General features: G+C 44.0%; 1 protein-coding gene across 1 annotated transcript in view; it reads left to right on the top strand.

Moving 5' to 3' along the window:
* FUT10 (fucosyltransferase 10) overlaps window positions 1-15,314 on the top strand; it is a 69,108-nt gene extending 53,794 nt beyond the window's left edge. Inside the window, exons 3-4 of the mRNA XM_052661405.1 lie at window positions 4,236-5,071; window positions 13,076-15,314. Coding sequence (XP_052517365.1) covers window positions 4,236-5,071; window positions 13,076-13,300 — 1,061 coding nt within the window. The 3' untranslated portion in view covers window positions 13,301-15,314. The remainder of the gene's footprint in view (window positions 1-4,235; window positions 5,072-13,075) is intronic.
* Window positions 15,315-15,642: the final 328 nt, after the last annotated feature.

Genomic DNA, 15,642 nt, shown 5'->3' with positions numbered 1-15,642 from the left:
GTGAAATGAATTAGCCATGGACTATGCAGGTGATAATATTATCAGGGAGCCCCTTGGCCTAAATTGTTTTCCTCCGCAGTTTTAGATCCTTCTATTGGGGTCTTTTTGCAGGATCACATTTTATGGGCCATACCATTTTACAGTAGAGGTCCTTTTTTTAAAAACAGGTGACCTTTGGGGGACATTGTGTGGGAACATTTCTGTTTTCTGAGTTAAGGCATGCCTCTTCCCAAGCGGACTGGGTGTAAGGTGGGTCATATTTCTGTGAGTGTCTTGGGACTGCCGAGAGTCGGTTATTCAACAGCATCAGCATTGTAGCGGGGCCAGTAGTCTCTCTGGTCCTTTGCCATTAGCCAGTCTGAAAATTCTGGTTCCCACCAGGGATCTTTAACTTCAGATACACGACTCAAACCAAACTTTCTTCGTAGAGTGGGGTTAGTAACATGTGTTGCCGCTTGCTTTTCCCAGTTTGTGTGGGAATAATAAAAGAAGAGTATATGCCCCTGAAGAAGAAAAAGAGCACATAAACATTTCCTAAAGGATGATCACCCTGCTTCTCTGCCTTTTCAGATTCAGTCCCCATCATCAGCATCCTAGCACTGTTTGGATTTGACTATTCTAGGGACCTTAGCCAAGAGGAATCACACAGTCTTTTTTTTTTTTTGGTGACTGACTTACATCACTGAACTCAGCACAACGTCCCCAAGGTTCATCCGTGCTGTGGCGGTGTCCGCCTCCCCTTCCTGTCTGAGGTGGAAGCACCATTTGCCAGCATGAATTGTATTCCTTTTGTGCTCCTAGTTGTGATTTCCTTTACAGTGCGCTTTAGTGCTGAAGATCAATTTGTCAGCTAATAAAGGGACGAATGAATTAGTCAGTATTCAGGAAACACAAAATAACCCAGAGAAATGGAAGTTTGAATCCGAAGTTGTTACCTGTAAGAGCCAGTGAACGTGGCTGTACAAAACTCCTGAACTGGTCACGTGCAAGTTAGTCACATTTGTATAGACTTATCATAGTTCAGTTGATTTTCTTTCCTTTAAATACCCCGGTTCTGACTCTTGTTACAGTGGGCGTTGCCCTGGAGTCAGAGCTAAATAATTCAGCTGTTTCCTGACCCACATCCAGTGCGTGTGTGCCTGCTAAGTTGCTTCAGTCGTATCTGACTCTTGTGACCCCATGGACTGTAGCCTGCCAGGCTCCTCTGTCCATAGGATTCTCCAGGAAAGAGTACTGGAGTGGGTTGCCATGCCCTCCTCCAGGGGATCTTCCCTACCCAGGGATTGAACCTGAGTCTCTTAGGTTTCTTGCATTGGCAGGCAGGTTCTTTACCACTAGCGCCACCTGGGAAGCCCAGCCCACATCCAAGTACCTTTGAGAAATTGCTCAATACCGCCACTTGCATTGTCGGTTGTAATATCCTCAGAGACGTATTTTAGGTTTGTTATGGTTGTAACTTAAGAATTCTTGAGTGTTTACAATGATAAGCTGTAAGTTTAGGGGAAGAGCTTGCTGGGCAAGATGACATATATTTTTTAATCTTCCTCAGAGTATTTTAGTTAGGAAGAATCTCACAAAAGAAAAAAAAAACACAACTTATTTCAATGTTGTGTGTGTGTGTGTGTGTGTGGTATAATGCAAGGTATAATGAGCCTGGAAGCCCTCACCTCCTAGTTAAAATGAGTGAAAAGCTCATTATAACTGGTTCCAGTTTCATAAGAATAAGTCTCATTCTTATTACCAGCACACAGATTTAGATATTGGCTGTGACGAGGTCTCAACATGTTTACTTCCTCTTATACTTTACAGATGTAGACAAGCAGTGATGAGAGTCAGGCCCCCTGCACGCTCTGAAGCCCGAGTTGTGTCTTTCTGCTTCCTCGCTCAGCAGTTTGGATCTTTGCCGTGGTGACTGCAGGGTGAGGCGATTAAGAGTCGCCCGTGTGCCAGGCACCAGCAGCGGATGGCCCCTGGCGTCTGAGTGCCTCTCAGAGCACTGGTGCCTGATCGTTAATTCTGGACCCGCTTTCATCTTAACCATATCGCCTCCAGCCTCTAATCGTACATCTGGATCCCTGCCCTCTGGGCCTGTGGATTGGACTCTGGATCTTCCTCTCCCAGGAAAATGGCCTCGATTCTCTGCTCTGCTTTCTGCGGAAGCTTTATGTTCTAACTCACATTTATCGGTTCAGTGCCCATCACTGGCCACTTGACCAACTTAGAACCTTTGTGAGCAGCTGCCAGTTCAATGCAGTAAATTGCCTTTGTTCTCAAGTTCTCTTTCATGTCCGATGTTTGTCTGTTAACCATTGCTGGCCATCTGACTCTCTGTGCCGTTACAGTTCAGGCGTGTGTGCGTATTCTTCTTATTTGTGTTTGCCTCGGGTCTTGGTTGTGTCACGTGCACTCCTCTCTAGTTGTGGTGCTTGGGCTCAGCGGTTGCAGCAAGGGCTTAGTTGCCCTGCTGTCTGTGGGATCTTAGTTCCCCAGCCAGGGACGGACCTGAGTGCCCTGCTCTGGAAGGTGGATTCTTAACCACTGGGCCACCAGGGAAGTCCCCTGAGTATTCTTTTCACTTCTAAAGGACTTGTGTAGTAAATGCCAAGTAAACCAAGATATGACCATTTTTAGATGCTGGTCTTTCATTCCTCCTCACTGAGAATAAAAGCCTATTATCAAGACAGTAATACATAACCCTCAGCAGTTTCTCTGGGCTCAGTATACGTCCTCCAGCATAAACTTCTTTGATCTTTAATTGTTTAAAAGCCTTTCTTGATTAATTGATTTCTCATTGATATACTGTTTGCCTCAAAGAGTATGTGTTTATTTGAGAGGGTGTGCACTGGCATTACATAATTGATTTTTATGAATTCTACCAGAGAATATGTCTCATTTTTTCTGGAAGAATTTATTTGGTGTGTTTTTTCCCCAGTGGATGCTAGAAGATGGATTTTTTTTGTGTGTGTATACCATTTTCTTGCATTAAAAAAAAAATCAAGTCACTGGGCCAAAATATCATCAGTGTCTGGAACACCTTAGAAATTGTGTTATGTATTGTGATATTGTCTTAATTCTTCTTTCTCAGTTATGGAAATTACTTCTTCCTGATTGGGTCTCCACCCACAGTCAGGAAACAATGGTTTACCACATCCATCATTTCTGTCTGCACATTATCATGTTTCAAAGTTTTCCCCAATTAATCCTCTGGAAGCTAGAATCACTCACAATTATAATCCTGTTATGCCTTCTTTATTTCATGATGTGCTTGTTATTTCACATCCATCCTTCAGCGATCTGTAACATAGTGCCATTATCAGCTCTTAAGTCTTTAAAAGCCTCTTATCTACCATTTTGACTAAGACGAATTCACTGCACTTTGTTGAAAATCGATCATTTTGGATTAAAAAAAAAAATCTCTCCCGTGTATTTGTTCTGGCTACTTTTGCATAATTTCCTTTTTTTTCTTTTCCATTTAATCAATCTGCCAAGCTGGTTTTCTTTCCCCTTTTTGGCTTCCTTTTTCTTTTCTTTTTTAAGAATTGTCTCTCTCTTCATTTCTCCTTCCCTTTTTGGGTAATGCCTCTGGAAAGAAAAAGTCACTTGCAGGAGGCAGTGAAATAAATCCTTTAGAACCAGGCTAGGACACTTCCTCCCATTTCTCTTTTCATGAAACGAGAGGGAGGGTCCCTTTCCTTGGTGACCCTCCCTATGAGCAGTTTCTATGGTGAAAGCTTCATGATTTTGACTGTTGGGCACTTAAAAAAATTATTTCTTTATGTATTTATTTTTGGCTGTGCTGGGTCTGTGTTGCTGTGTGTGGGCTTTTCTCTGGTTGCAGTGAGCACAGGCTACTCTCTAGTTGGAGTGTGCGGGCTTCTCATTGTGGTGGCTTCTCCCGTTGTGGTGCACAGGCTCTGGGGCAATGGAGCTTCAGGAGCTGTGCCTCCCAGGTTCTAGAGCTCAGGCTCAGTATTTGTGGCGTGTGGGCTTAGATGCTTCACACCATGTGGGATCTTTCTGGACCAGGGATGGATCCCATGTCCACTGCATGGGCAGGTGGGGATTCTTATCCACTGCACCACCAGGGAAGTCTAACTGCCAGGCATTTTGCAGGCACTGTAACAGGCTTCTTATTTATAGCCTCAAGCTCTTTTGTGTATTAGTCTTCCCAGGTGACTCAAACTGAAACACCAGAATTCTTCTGGACATACTAACATTGTCTTTTTTTCTCCTAGGTACTGACTTTAGCATAGATAGCTTACCTCTGCCTCGGAAAGCCCATCACGACTGGGCCCTTTTTCACGAAGAGTCTCCAAAAAATAATTATAAGCTCTTTCACCAGCCAGTCATCACCTTGTTCAACTACACCGCCACCTTCAGCCGGCACTCCCACCTGCCACTAACCACCCAGTACTTGGAGGGCACGGAAGTCCTGACGTCACTCCGATACCTGGTCCCCTTGCGGTCCAAAAACCACCTCCGGAAGAGCCTCGCCCCTCTGGTGTACGTACAGTCCGACTGTGACCCGCCCTCAGACAGGGACACCTATGTTCGAGAGCTGATGACATACATTGAGGTCGATTCCTATGGCGAGTGTCTGCGAAACAAACCTCTCCCTCCACGGTTGAGCAATCCAGCCTCTATGGACACCGATGGCTTTTACAGGATCCTTGCCCAGTATAAGTTTATTCTTGCTTTTGAGAATGCGGTGTGTGACGATTACATCACTGAGAAGTTCTGGAGACCTCTGAAACTGGGGGTCGTCCCTGTGTATTACGGATCCCCCAACATTGCAGACTGGCTTCCAAGCAATAGAAGTGCTATCATGGTATCAGAATTTTCTCACCCTAGAGAGCTGGCGAGTTACATCAGAGCGCTGGATCAGGATGACAGACGCTACCAGGCCTACATAGAATGGAAGCTGAAGGGCGAGATCTCCAATCAGCGACTTCTCACCGCACTCAGGGAACGGAAATGGGGGGTGCAGGACATTAAGCAGGACAGCCACATTGACGCATTTGAGTGTATGGTGTGCAGCAAGGTGTGGGATAACATTAGGCTCCAGGAGAAGGTAAGTGGGTCCAGGTTTGGCAGAGAGGTGCTGGGATGGCCATCTTGATGTTCTCTGCTGCTCTGCATTCTTCTGTTGCAGCTGCCCCATCACTGGTCCTCACTTTTATCAGAGAGGCCAGGCTCTGCGAGAAGGATGGATATTTCATTTCTATTTGAGGACTGCCATGAAGTTTACTAGTCTGTCCTGAAGGCTCTAAATTCTTCTTTACTCTTTCTTCTGGAGGTTACCACACTACAGGTGCTGGGCATTGATGCACAGAAGCTGCAGCAGAGGCATGAAGGCCAAAAAAATTTTTTAAATGGCAAGTTCTGAATCTCATCCACATTTTCAGTCCTTCAGCCCAGTGGTCCCCAGCCTTTTTGCACCAACGACTAGTTTCATGGAAGACAATTTTTCCATGGACCAGGGGACAGCAAGGGGAATCTTTTGGGAAGACTCAAGTGCATTATATTTGTTGTGCACTTTATTGCAATTATTATTGCATTGTAATATATAATAAAATAATCATACAACTCACTGTAATGCAGAATCAGGAGCCATGAGCTTGTTTTCCTGCAACTGGAAAACATCTCAGGGTAACTGGAGACAGTGGCAGCCACTCCCCAGGGCTAGCAGCACCGCTTCAGCTCCACCTCAGATCATCAGGCATTAGATTCTTATAAGGAGCACCCAGCCGAGATCCCTCGCAGGTGCAGTTCTCAGTAGGTTTCACGCTCCTGTGAGTATCTAACGCCAGTTAAGTTGGTGTAGTCAAGTGCCGAATCACTTCAGTTGTGTCTGACCTTTTGTGACCCTGTGGGCCATAGCCCAGACTCCCCTGTCCGTGGGATTCTCCAGGCAAGATTCCAGGAGTGGGTTGCTGTGCCTGCCTCCAGGGGATCTTTCCAACTCTGGGATCAAACCTGTGTCTCCTGCATTGGCAAGCACTAGCACCAGTTTACCACTAGCGCCACCTCAAGAGCTGACCTAAATTTGGGTTTGCACAACTTGTCTGGTAGTCCAATGTTTAAGACTCTGCCTTCCATTACAGAGGTGAAAATTCCATCCCTGGTCAGGGAACTGAGACCCCACATGCCACGGGGTGTGGCCAAAAAAAAAGAGAAAAAAGAAAGGTTTGTGTTGTTACTGTTACGTTTAGTGCTCTACAGCTTCAGATTATTCCAGTATTTATAATTACAATAGTCAATGGTTAAATATCATCAGTATTAACTATGATAGTTACCTGTACGTACAGTGGGACCTGGCGCTAAGTGGTTTTTCTCAGCCTTTCTCCCTCACCCTCAGCTTTTGTCAGGTCCTGTATTGCTGGGTCACAGAGGAGGTCTCCCTTCTCTTGCCCCTCTGTTGGCAGTAAACTGCTGTGGCTTGTTGCTCAGCGACTGGCTCGAGGTGTGGGCAGGGTGGGTTCTTTGTTTTCTCGGCAGCATCAAGCTTAGGCAGGTTTTTGCATTCCTGGAACTCAGGAGTGAAGCTTTCTCAGTGTTCTTGCCTATCCTTCAAGCCAGACTCTGCTTTGTATCTGTGGTTGGTTTGGATGGAAGAGGGTTCTGTGTCCCTTCAGGGGTAGGTGACCTCTGGTATCATGGTGGGATCCTAGGTCTGGATTCATTTCCAGCCTCCCCCTAGACCATGAGACAGGTGAATTTTGCATGGGGGAGTGGTAGATTTTCATCCCTTGGATCTGAAGATGAAAGGTTTGCTCCTGCTTCTTCAGTGTCATAAGGCTTTTTCTCCTTGTGAGGGAAGGTTCTGGGGAGATGGAAGGGGCTTCCTGACATTCCCCTCCCTGCCCTGAGCCAAAGAAGGAGGCTGTTTCCAGTATTCTGCCCTGGCCCCAGTCTCTTCCTGGGCATCTGATGGAGGTGCATGGAAAAAGCTTTGGGGACTTCCCTGGTGGTTCAGTGGTTAAAAATCTGCCTTGCAGTGCCAAGGATGTGGGTTCAATCCCTGGTCTGGGAACTAAGATCCCACATTCTGTGGAGCAGCTAAGCCCATGTTCCCCCTGCATGCAACTAAGACCCAATGTTGCCAAATAAATAATAAATATTTTTTTAAAAAAGAAAAGAGCTTTTGAGTGAGTTTGACCTCTTTTTTGGTGTAACCCAGCTATTCCAAACTAACATGGTGGCCCATACTTATAAGGATTTGATAAAATTTTAGTTGATTTCTTGTTACCTACTTTGTGGTAGCCACCTCCTCCTCCTGTGTTCAGCAAAAGGTGAAGTTGATCCTGTGTCCATCTTTCCTGAGACGAACACGTCACTTTGGGATTCAGGTCACTTGGTTGTTGTGTGATCTCGGTTCCCTGATGAACTCAAGAAGAGTTATGAATCTGTAGATCATTTGACTTTTTCCTTATTGTTAAAGTAGGAGCCATGTTCTCCTTGGAAGCAAAATATTTATTAATTGTAGTTTAGGAACGGCTTGTTTTTCTGTCTAGGACTTCAGCTGGAAAGGCAATTCGGGATGCTGGAAGTTAGTTACTACTAAACATGTCATAACTATTTCATCAGACACACTTTCTTCAGGTCGCACTGTGAGACATTTCTGGAAGAACACTAGAGCTGAAAGAGTCCATTTCACAAGATTCCTTTCTCTATGATGTCACCTTAAGTGGAACTTTATCCTACACCATTGGAAGAACTCTCAGGTGGGCAGGCAGGGAAAGAGGGTATTACTACTGACTTTCTCATGTAGACAGTTACACAAGGTTAGGGTTGGGAAGGCCACTGACGGTTGTGTGGTCAGTTCAGATGAAACTGGTGTTTCAAATATCACGACCAAGTCATCTGCTAATTTATGTTACATTTCCAGGGCTGGTGATTCCACCATTTTTGGGGGTAGCAAATCTTATCTTTTGTTAAATTTCTACAGTTATACTGGTCTTTGTATTGAACCAAGACTTCCCCTTCTATGGTTCTTTCTTAGCCACCCACTCCTAACTCTAATGCAGGGAGATACAGCTTTGCATATGTGACCATCAGTCAGGAAAGATGAGCAATGGCCTTTCCAAAGCTGTTTTGTAGTAATCGATTGGGGTCCTCCTTATTTGATTCTGGTTTTACTGCAAATACAGGCTCTCCCCAATCATGAACTCTGGCTGTAGTAACCCGAAGTTTGAGCCTGCATCTAACCCTTTGAACTCTGAGTTGGTATTTATTTTGCAGTGCCGGGTCTTAGTTGCAGCATGCAAGAAGGATCTTCATTCTGGCATGTGGAACCTTTAATTGTGGCATGTGGCATCTAGTCCCTGATCAGGGGTCAAACCCAGGAGCATACAGTCTTAGCCGCTGGTCCATCAGGGACGTCCCTGGGTGGGTATTTAGACTCCCCAGATTGTAAGTCTTAGTGTTTTCTTGTGGTTTGCCATTTGGATTCCTGTTCTGGTTTTCTGTGCTCAGTTTTGTCTTGGTAAAGAATCCTTACACTTGTTCCAGGCTCTTGGAAGCCAACTCCATGACCATCTGTGAGTAGTTATTGAGAAGAGGGAATTTAGGCAACCCTATCCTTCATGCTTTACCAAACAAGTTAGTTCACTCTTCTGCTTGTAATCTCTTTAGATGCTTCAAAACAAGCCTTATGTTCACTCAAAGTCATCTCTTTTACAGGCTAAACATCTCTAGTATATTTCAGATTGGCTTTTCTGCTCTTCTTTCTAAATTTGGTATGGATGAAGAGTAATCATTGCAAACCTGACTATTATCAACTCTAATATCTTCAATTCAGTTCAGTTCAGTTGCTCAGTTGTGTCTGACTCTTTGCGACCCCATGAATCGCAGCACACCAGGCCTCCCTGTCCATTAAAAATTTTTTTAGGACTTCCCGGGTGGTTCAGTGGTTAAGACTGCTTCCAATGCAGAGGGCGTGGGTTTTTTCCCTGGTTGAGGAACTGAGATCCCACATGCCACATCGTATAGCCAAAAGATAAAAAAAAAATTTTAAGAAAGAGATATATAGGTACATAGGTTATCAATTAGTTCTGCTTATCAATTAGTTCTGCAAAGTTAATAAAACAAAACAATCTTCTACTTCTTTTTTCTTTTCTCCTTTCCTAGAAGGCAGCCACTTACCACCAGCCACGTGCTGTACTCAATCATGTCCGACTCCCTGAAGCCCCACGGACTGAAGCCCACCAGGTGGCTCTGTCCATGGGATTTCCCAGGCAAGAATACTGGAGTGGGCTACCATGCCCTCCTCCAAGGGATTTTCCCAACTCAGGGATCGAATCCCACGTCTTCTGCGTCTCCTGCATTGGCCAGCAGATTCTTTACCACTGACGCCACCTGGGAAGCCACTTACCACCATACTTAACAAATTATTTTGGTTATTACTCAATGTTTCGAAATAACATGCTCTCATACACAATTTTTTTTTAATATCCACTGTTTATATGATCATGTAACTTATGTAGAAATGAACCATTTAGTACATACTATGATTTATTTCCCTTACCTGTACAGCTTTTGGTTTCCCTTGAGTTAATAACTGTCTTATTTCTTGTTTGTTTATTTTATACTTTTACATAACTAATTCAATCCTTGTTGATTGTTTAAACCTCCTTTGAAGATGTTCAGCTATACCAGGCATTCAAGTCATTTCATCTTGTTGAATAAATCTCTCCTGGAGACTTGTGACATGTGTTAGGTACATCTGGTTGCCCTCTACACTGTGTAGAGACCACTCTGAGATCTCCCATCCCTAGCATTTTGGGAATTGCCTTTACTGTCTTTTTCTTTTATGTTGACACCTCTGTTTCTTGTATGTTTTTCTCCTTTTCTCTTCACTTTCTTTTTATTTGGTTGATTGTACCCTCATCCTAAAAGATGATGCTATGAAAGTGCTGCACTCAATATGCCAGCAAATTTGGAAAATTCAGCAGTGGCCACAGGACTGGAAAAGGTCAATTTTCGTTTCAATTCCAAAGAAAGGCAATGCCAAAGAATGTTCAAACTACTGCACAATTGCACTCATCTCATACACAAGCAAAGTAATGCTCAAAATTCTCCAAGCCAGACTTCAATGGTACATGAACCGTGAACTTCCAGGTGTTCAAGGTGGATTTAGAAAAGGCAGAGGAACCAGAGATCAAATTGCCAACATCCGTTGGATCTTTGAAAAAGCAAGAGACTTCCAGAAAAACATCTACTTCTGCTTTATTGATTACACCAAAGCCTCTGACTGTGTGGATCATAACAAACTGTGGAAAATTCTTCAAGAGTTGTGAATACCAGACCCACCTGACCTGCCTCCTGAGAATCTGTATGCAGGTCACGAAGCAACAGTTAGAACTGGACATGGAACAACAGACTGGTTCCAAATAGGGAAAGGAATATATCAAGGCTGTATATTGTCACCCTGCTTATTTAACTGATATGCAGAGTATAGCATGCAAAGTGCTGGGCTGGATGAAGCACAAGCTGGAATCAAGATCGCTGGGAGAAATATCAGTAACCACAGATATGTAGATGACACCACCCTAATGACAGAAAGTGAAGAAGAAGTAAAGAGCCTCTTGATAAAAGTGAAAGAGGAGAGTGAAAAAGCTGGCTTACAAGTCAACATTCAAAAAACGAAGATCGTGGCATCTGGTCCCATCGCTTCATGGGAAATAGATGGGGAACAATGGAAACAATGAGAGACTTTATTTTTGGGAGGCTCCAAAATCACTGCAGATGGTGATTGCAGCCATGAAATTAAAAGATGCTTGCTGCTTGGAAGAAAAGCTATGACCAACCTAGATAGCATATTAAAAAGCAGAGACATTACTTTGTTAACAAAAGTCCATCTAGTCAAAGCTATGGTTTTTCCAGTAGTCATGCATGGATGTGAGAGTTGGACTATAAAGAAAACTGAGTGCTGAAGAATTGATGCTTTTGAACTGTGATATTGGAGAAGACTCTTGAAAGTCCCTTGGACTGCAAGGAGATCAAACCAGTCAATTGTAAAGGAAATCAGTCCTGAATATTCATTGGAAGGACTGATGCTAAGCTGAAGCGCCAATACTTTGGCCACCTAATGTGTAGAACTGACTCATTGGAAAAGACCGTGATGCTGGGAAAGATTGAAGGCAGGAGGAGAAAGGGACGACAGAGGATGAGATGGTTGGATGGCATCACCAATTTGATGGACATGAGTTTGAGCAAGGTCCAGGAGTTGGTGATGGACAGGGAAGCCTGGTATGCTGCAGTCCATGGGGGTCACAAAGAGTCGGACACGACTGAGCAACTCAACTGAACTGACCCTCATATAGCTTCTTGACAAAGGATGTATGGGGGGTGTCTGAAATGTCTTTATTTGAGTCTAACATTTAAGCTGTAGTTTAGCTGAATGTAAACTACTAAAATGGACATTAGTTTTGTTTGTTTTTTTTTTGTTTAGAATTTTGAAGGCATTTTGTTATTGGCTTTCTTAAAAAAATTTTTTTTTAAACTTTTGAAAGGATTACGGATTGATAGAAGGGTTGCAAAGATAGTGCAGAGTGCCAGAATTCTGTTCTAATGTTAATATTGTACATAACCATGCACATGTGTCAACACTGAGAAACCAATATTGACTGTTAATACTACAATGAACTGCAATACAGACTTGAGTCCTATTTCTCCAGCTTCTCCACTCACATCCTTTGTCTGTTCCAGGATCAGATCCGGGATACCAGATTGTAGTTGCTCTTCATGTCGCCTCAGACGCCTTCAGTTTGTGACAGTTGTGCTGACATTTTTGAAGAAGATTGGTCAATTTTCTGCAGAATGTCCCTCTATAGAGTTTCTCTGATGTTTTCTCATGTTGACACTTGGGTTTTGGATTTGGGGGAATAAGAGCACAGAGGTGAAAAGGACTTTCTCATTGCATCGTATCAGAGGATGAGTGATATCAGCATGATGTGTTACTGGTGATGCTCTCTTAATCACCTGCTTAAGGTGGTGTCTGCTAGGTTTTTCCTCTGTGAAGTCACTAATTTTCTTTTTCCACTGAGTGAGTCAGCAAATGCAGCCCACAGTCAAAGAGAAGGGAATTAAGCTTCGCCTCCTTGGGGGAGGAATATAAACTAATTTGAGGATATATATATATATATTTTTTTTAAATTAATTAATTATTTGGCTCCACTGGGTCCTAGTTGCCACATGTGGGGTCTTTGATCTTCATTGCAGCATACAGGATCTTTAGTTATGGCAAGTGGTATTTAGTTCCCTGACCAGGGATTGAACCCAAGTCTCTTGCGTTGGGAATGGAGTCTTAGCCACTGGACCACCAGGGAAGTCCCTGGACATATACTGAAATCACCACAATAGTTAGTAAATATATGGGGGGAGATATTTTGAGGCTATGCAACTTTTTTTTTCTTCTCTTTAAAGTTGTGCTTACTAGTGTTAATACTTATCAGTGACTTTCAGCACTGCTTTTTAACTTCCAGTATTACTGTCCAGAAATCCAAAACCATCCTAACTTCTGACCTTCCGAATTGACCTTTTCCTCTTAGGGAGTTTGTAAAGTCTCTTCCTTTTCCTCTGTGTTCTAAAATTCCATAAGAATGTACTTGGGCGTGAATGGGTTGGAGGATTGAATGAGACTATCTGTGAAGCCCACCAAGCAGAGTATCTAATCCAAGTGTGTTCTGTGCGCCCAGTCACTGTCATGCCTGACTCTGAGACTCCATAGACTGTAGCCCCCCAGGCCTCTCTGTCCATGGGATTTCTCAGGCAAGAGTGCTGGAGTGGGTTACCATTTTCTCTTCCAGGGGATCTTCCCGACCCAGGGATCGAACCCACACCTCCTGCATCTCCTGCATTGGCAGGCAAATTCTTTACCTCGGAGCCACCTGGGAAGCCCATTAGTGCACAGGATATTCTCAATAAATGTTAGATACTTTCTTTCTCCTTTTTACTCTTCAGCAGTGTGACTATGGAGACTCCATGGAGTGAAGGTACTTGCTTTAGGTACTTAGGGAACATGAGACTTGTGCTAACTTGCATTTTTCATTCTTCCCTCTTTCTCTCAATGCAGGGCTTACCACCCAAAAGATGGCAGGCAGACGTTACCCACCTGAGCTGTCCAGAGCCTACAGTGTTCGCTTTCTCACCCCTGGCCCCACGTCGGCGCTCTTTGCGAGAGATGTGGATACCAAGCTTCCAGCAATCCAAGAAAGAAGCCCGGGCACTCAGGTGGCTGGTTGATAGGAATAAAAACTTTTCAACTCAGGAGTTTTGGGCCCTAGTATTCAAGGACTAATATCCAGAAGGTATTAGGGTTTTACTTTCTAGATTGCCTTACTGTTTGAATATAATAGCTGCTCTGTTGACGATCCATTAGGATGAGAATAAATGGCTGCAGTACTCAAGTGAGCTCTGTCCAATGATAGATATGAATTACCCTTAGAGGTCGCTTCTTTATTTTTTATACTAAAAAAAGGCAAGTATTGGGTTGGCCAAAAAGTTTGTTTAGGTTTTTCCATACCATCTTATGGAAAAACCTGAGTGAGCTTAACATTTCTTACCAAATACTAGTCACCTTCAGAGTGCATGTCTGGATGCGTGTCCTTGCCGTCCTGTGTGGAAATTCACCTGCTGCAGAGTGAATGTTTTCCTTGCTGCGAGGAACGAGGTCCTGCAAAGAAGGCAGAGGTGTATAGCTGCGGGTTCTTCCACTCCCCTCGCTGTCTGCATCAGTGGGTATTTGGCAAGCCCAGTGTCCTGACGCTTAGCGTGAATGGGAAATGCATTAGAACTTGGCAGTGAGAGGTGCCATCTGTTGATTTCCAGGGGCGCGAGTGTGTCGTGAAGGCTGCATGGCATTGATCCGCTGTTGCTTCAAGTCTATAGTACGTAGTACATCTCTGTCTCCCCCATGCTCTCAGCCACCCCTCCTGCCTTTCTTATCATCACTTTGCCCTGTATCCTCCCTGTTCCTTTCATGAAGTCATGCCTCCTCCTTGGATGTTTTGAGCAATGAGTTGTTCCCTGAGGTCCCATGTTCCACTGAGCAGAATAGTACCTCGAATCCTATGAGCTGGGCTGGATGGTCTGTGTGTTTGCATTGTGGTGAGAGTACGTGCCTGCCAGAACTCCCGTGGTGTGGAATCTGATTTGTCTTAGGGTGATGTACAACCTGTGGTGGGCAGCCCTTCATTTTGGGAGCATCCCCCTTCATTTCTGACCCTGTCACAGAGGAGTTTCAACTGTCTTGTCTGGAGCTTCTGCTTGAGCTTCATGAAAGACAGGGAGAAAACACGAGCTCCCATTCTCTTTTCTTGGGAGCCTGGGAAGTCTTCTAGGTGACACTCAAGCCTGTTGCCACTTGCCGTGTGCTGGCTTTGTAGTGGAAAGATGTAAGCTGCAGAGGACAGGAAGGGTCCTGGTACTCATGTGCCTGATGTGGTACAAGGAGGAAGCTGAGGAAGGCACCCTTGGCACCAGCTGCCCATTTATCACAGGCCGGTGTCTTTCGGTGCCTGCCAAGGGCATCTCCTGTTCGCAGGTCTGTCTCTGGCTCTGCCAGAGAAATAAGGATGAAACCAGAACATTCTTTTAGAGGCAAGAGGCGTCACAGGGCTTCTCGCCTAGGACTGGGTTCTTTCCATCCCAGCTCTGCCATTAACTAAACATGATTTTGAACAAAGCTCTTGACCGTCCTGGGCCTTCGTTTTTGTGCCTAAGAAGAACACATAATTCTAACGTCATAGATCTTGAGTTCCTTCTGATTACAGAAATGGAAATGCTTGAGAAACTCAGAGGGAATATGGAATGATGAGCTGTGAGTCCAGAGGAAGAAAAACCTGGTTACAGTCCCCCCTCTTCAGTGTGCCATCTTCATCACCCTGGCCAGGTCACTTGGTCTTTTAAAGCTTTGGTTTGCTCGTGTGTCATGTTTGCTGTCTGTGCAGTTGTTGTTGTGATAATTAAGTAGGTTTGTGTTCCTGGAACTTCCCTGGTGGTCCAGTGGTTCCGCTCTGCACTTCCAGTGCAAAGGGTGCAGGCTCAATCCCTGGTCCTATGTGCCACGCAGCCAGAGAGTAAAAATAAATGGACAGATACTTTAAAACAGACAAATAAATAAATAAGTAAATAAGCTTGGGAAGTTATACAGCCAGCCGCGATAGGCCATTAGGAATACTTGGAACTTTACCATTACAAAATCCTTAATTAAAAAAAAAACTGATTGAGTAGGTAATTAAAGATTTTAGAGACCATCAATGTAGGTAGCAAGTGACATTAATGGTTTTAAAGCAAGGGCATTATCCCAGGAGCCTCACATAAATCGCTTCTCGTATATACAGAGTAAACTACGATAGAGCAAGTTTACTTAATGGTGTTCTTGATGAAGTAATAAAAATGACTAATTTTATAAAACCTTGACCTTTGAGTATATGTCTTTTTAATATTCTGTGTGACAAAATGGGGCGTATGTTTATACACATTTGCTGTACACCAGTGCACACAACAGGAATCTCAAAGAAAAGCACTTGTGTGATTGTTCGAGTTGTGAACTGAACTTTTCCATGGAAAACCGTTTTTGCTTAAAAGAATGTCTGGCAAACTGTGGTTGTTCAGTGATGGATTTTTGTCAGTAATCTT

This window comes from Budorcas taxicolor, chromosome 24, assembly GCF_023091745.1.
Source record: "Budorcas taxicolor isolate Tak-1 chromosome 24, Takin1.1, whole genome shotgun sequence".
Classification (NCBI taxonomy): Eukaryota; Metazoa; Chordata; class Mammalia; order Artiodactyla; family Bovidae; genus Budorcas; species Budorcas taxicolor.
This window is presented reverse-complemented; position numbering and strand designations above follow the sequence as displayed.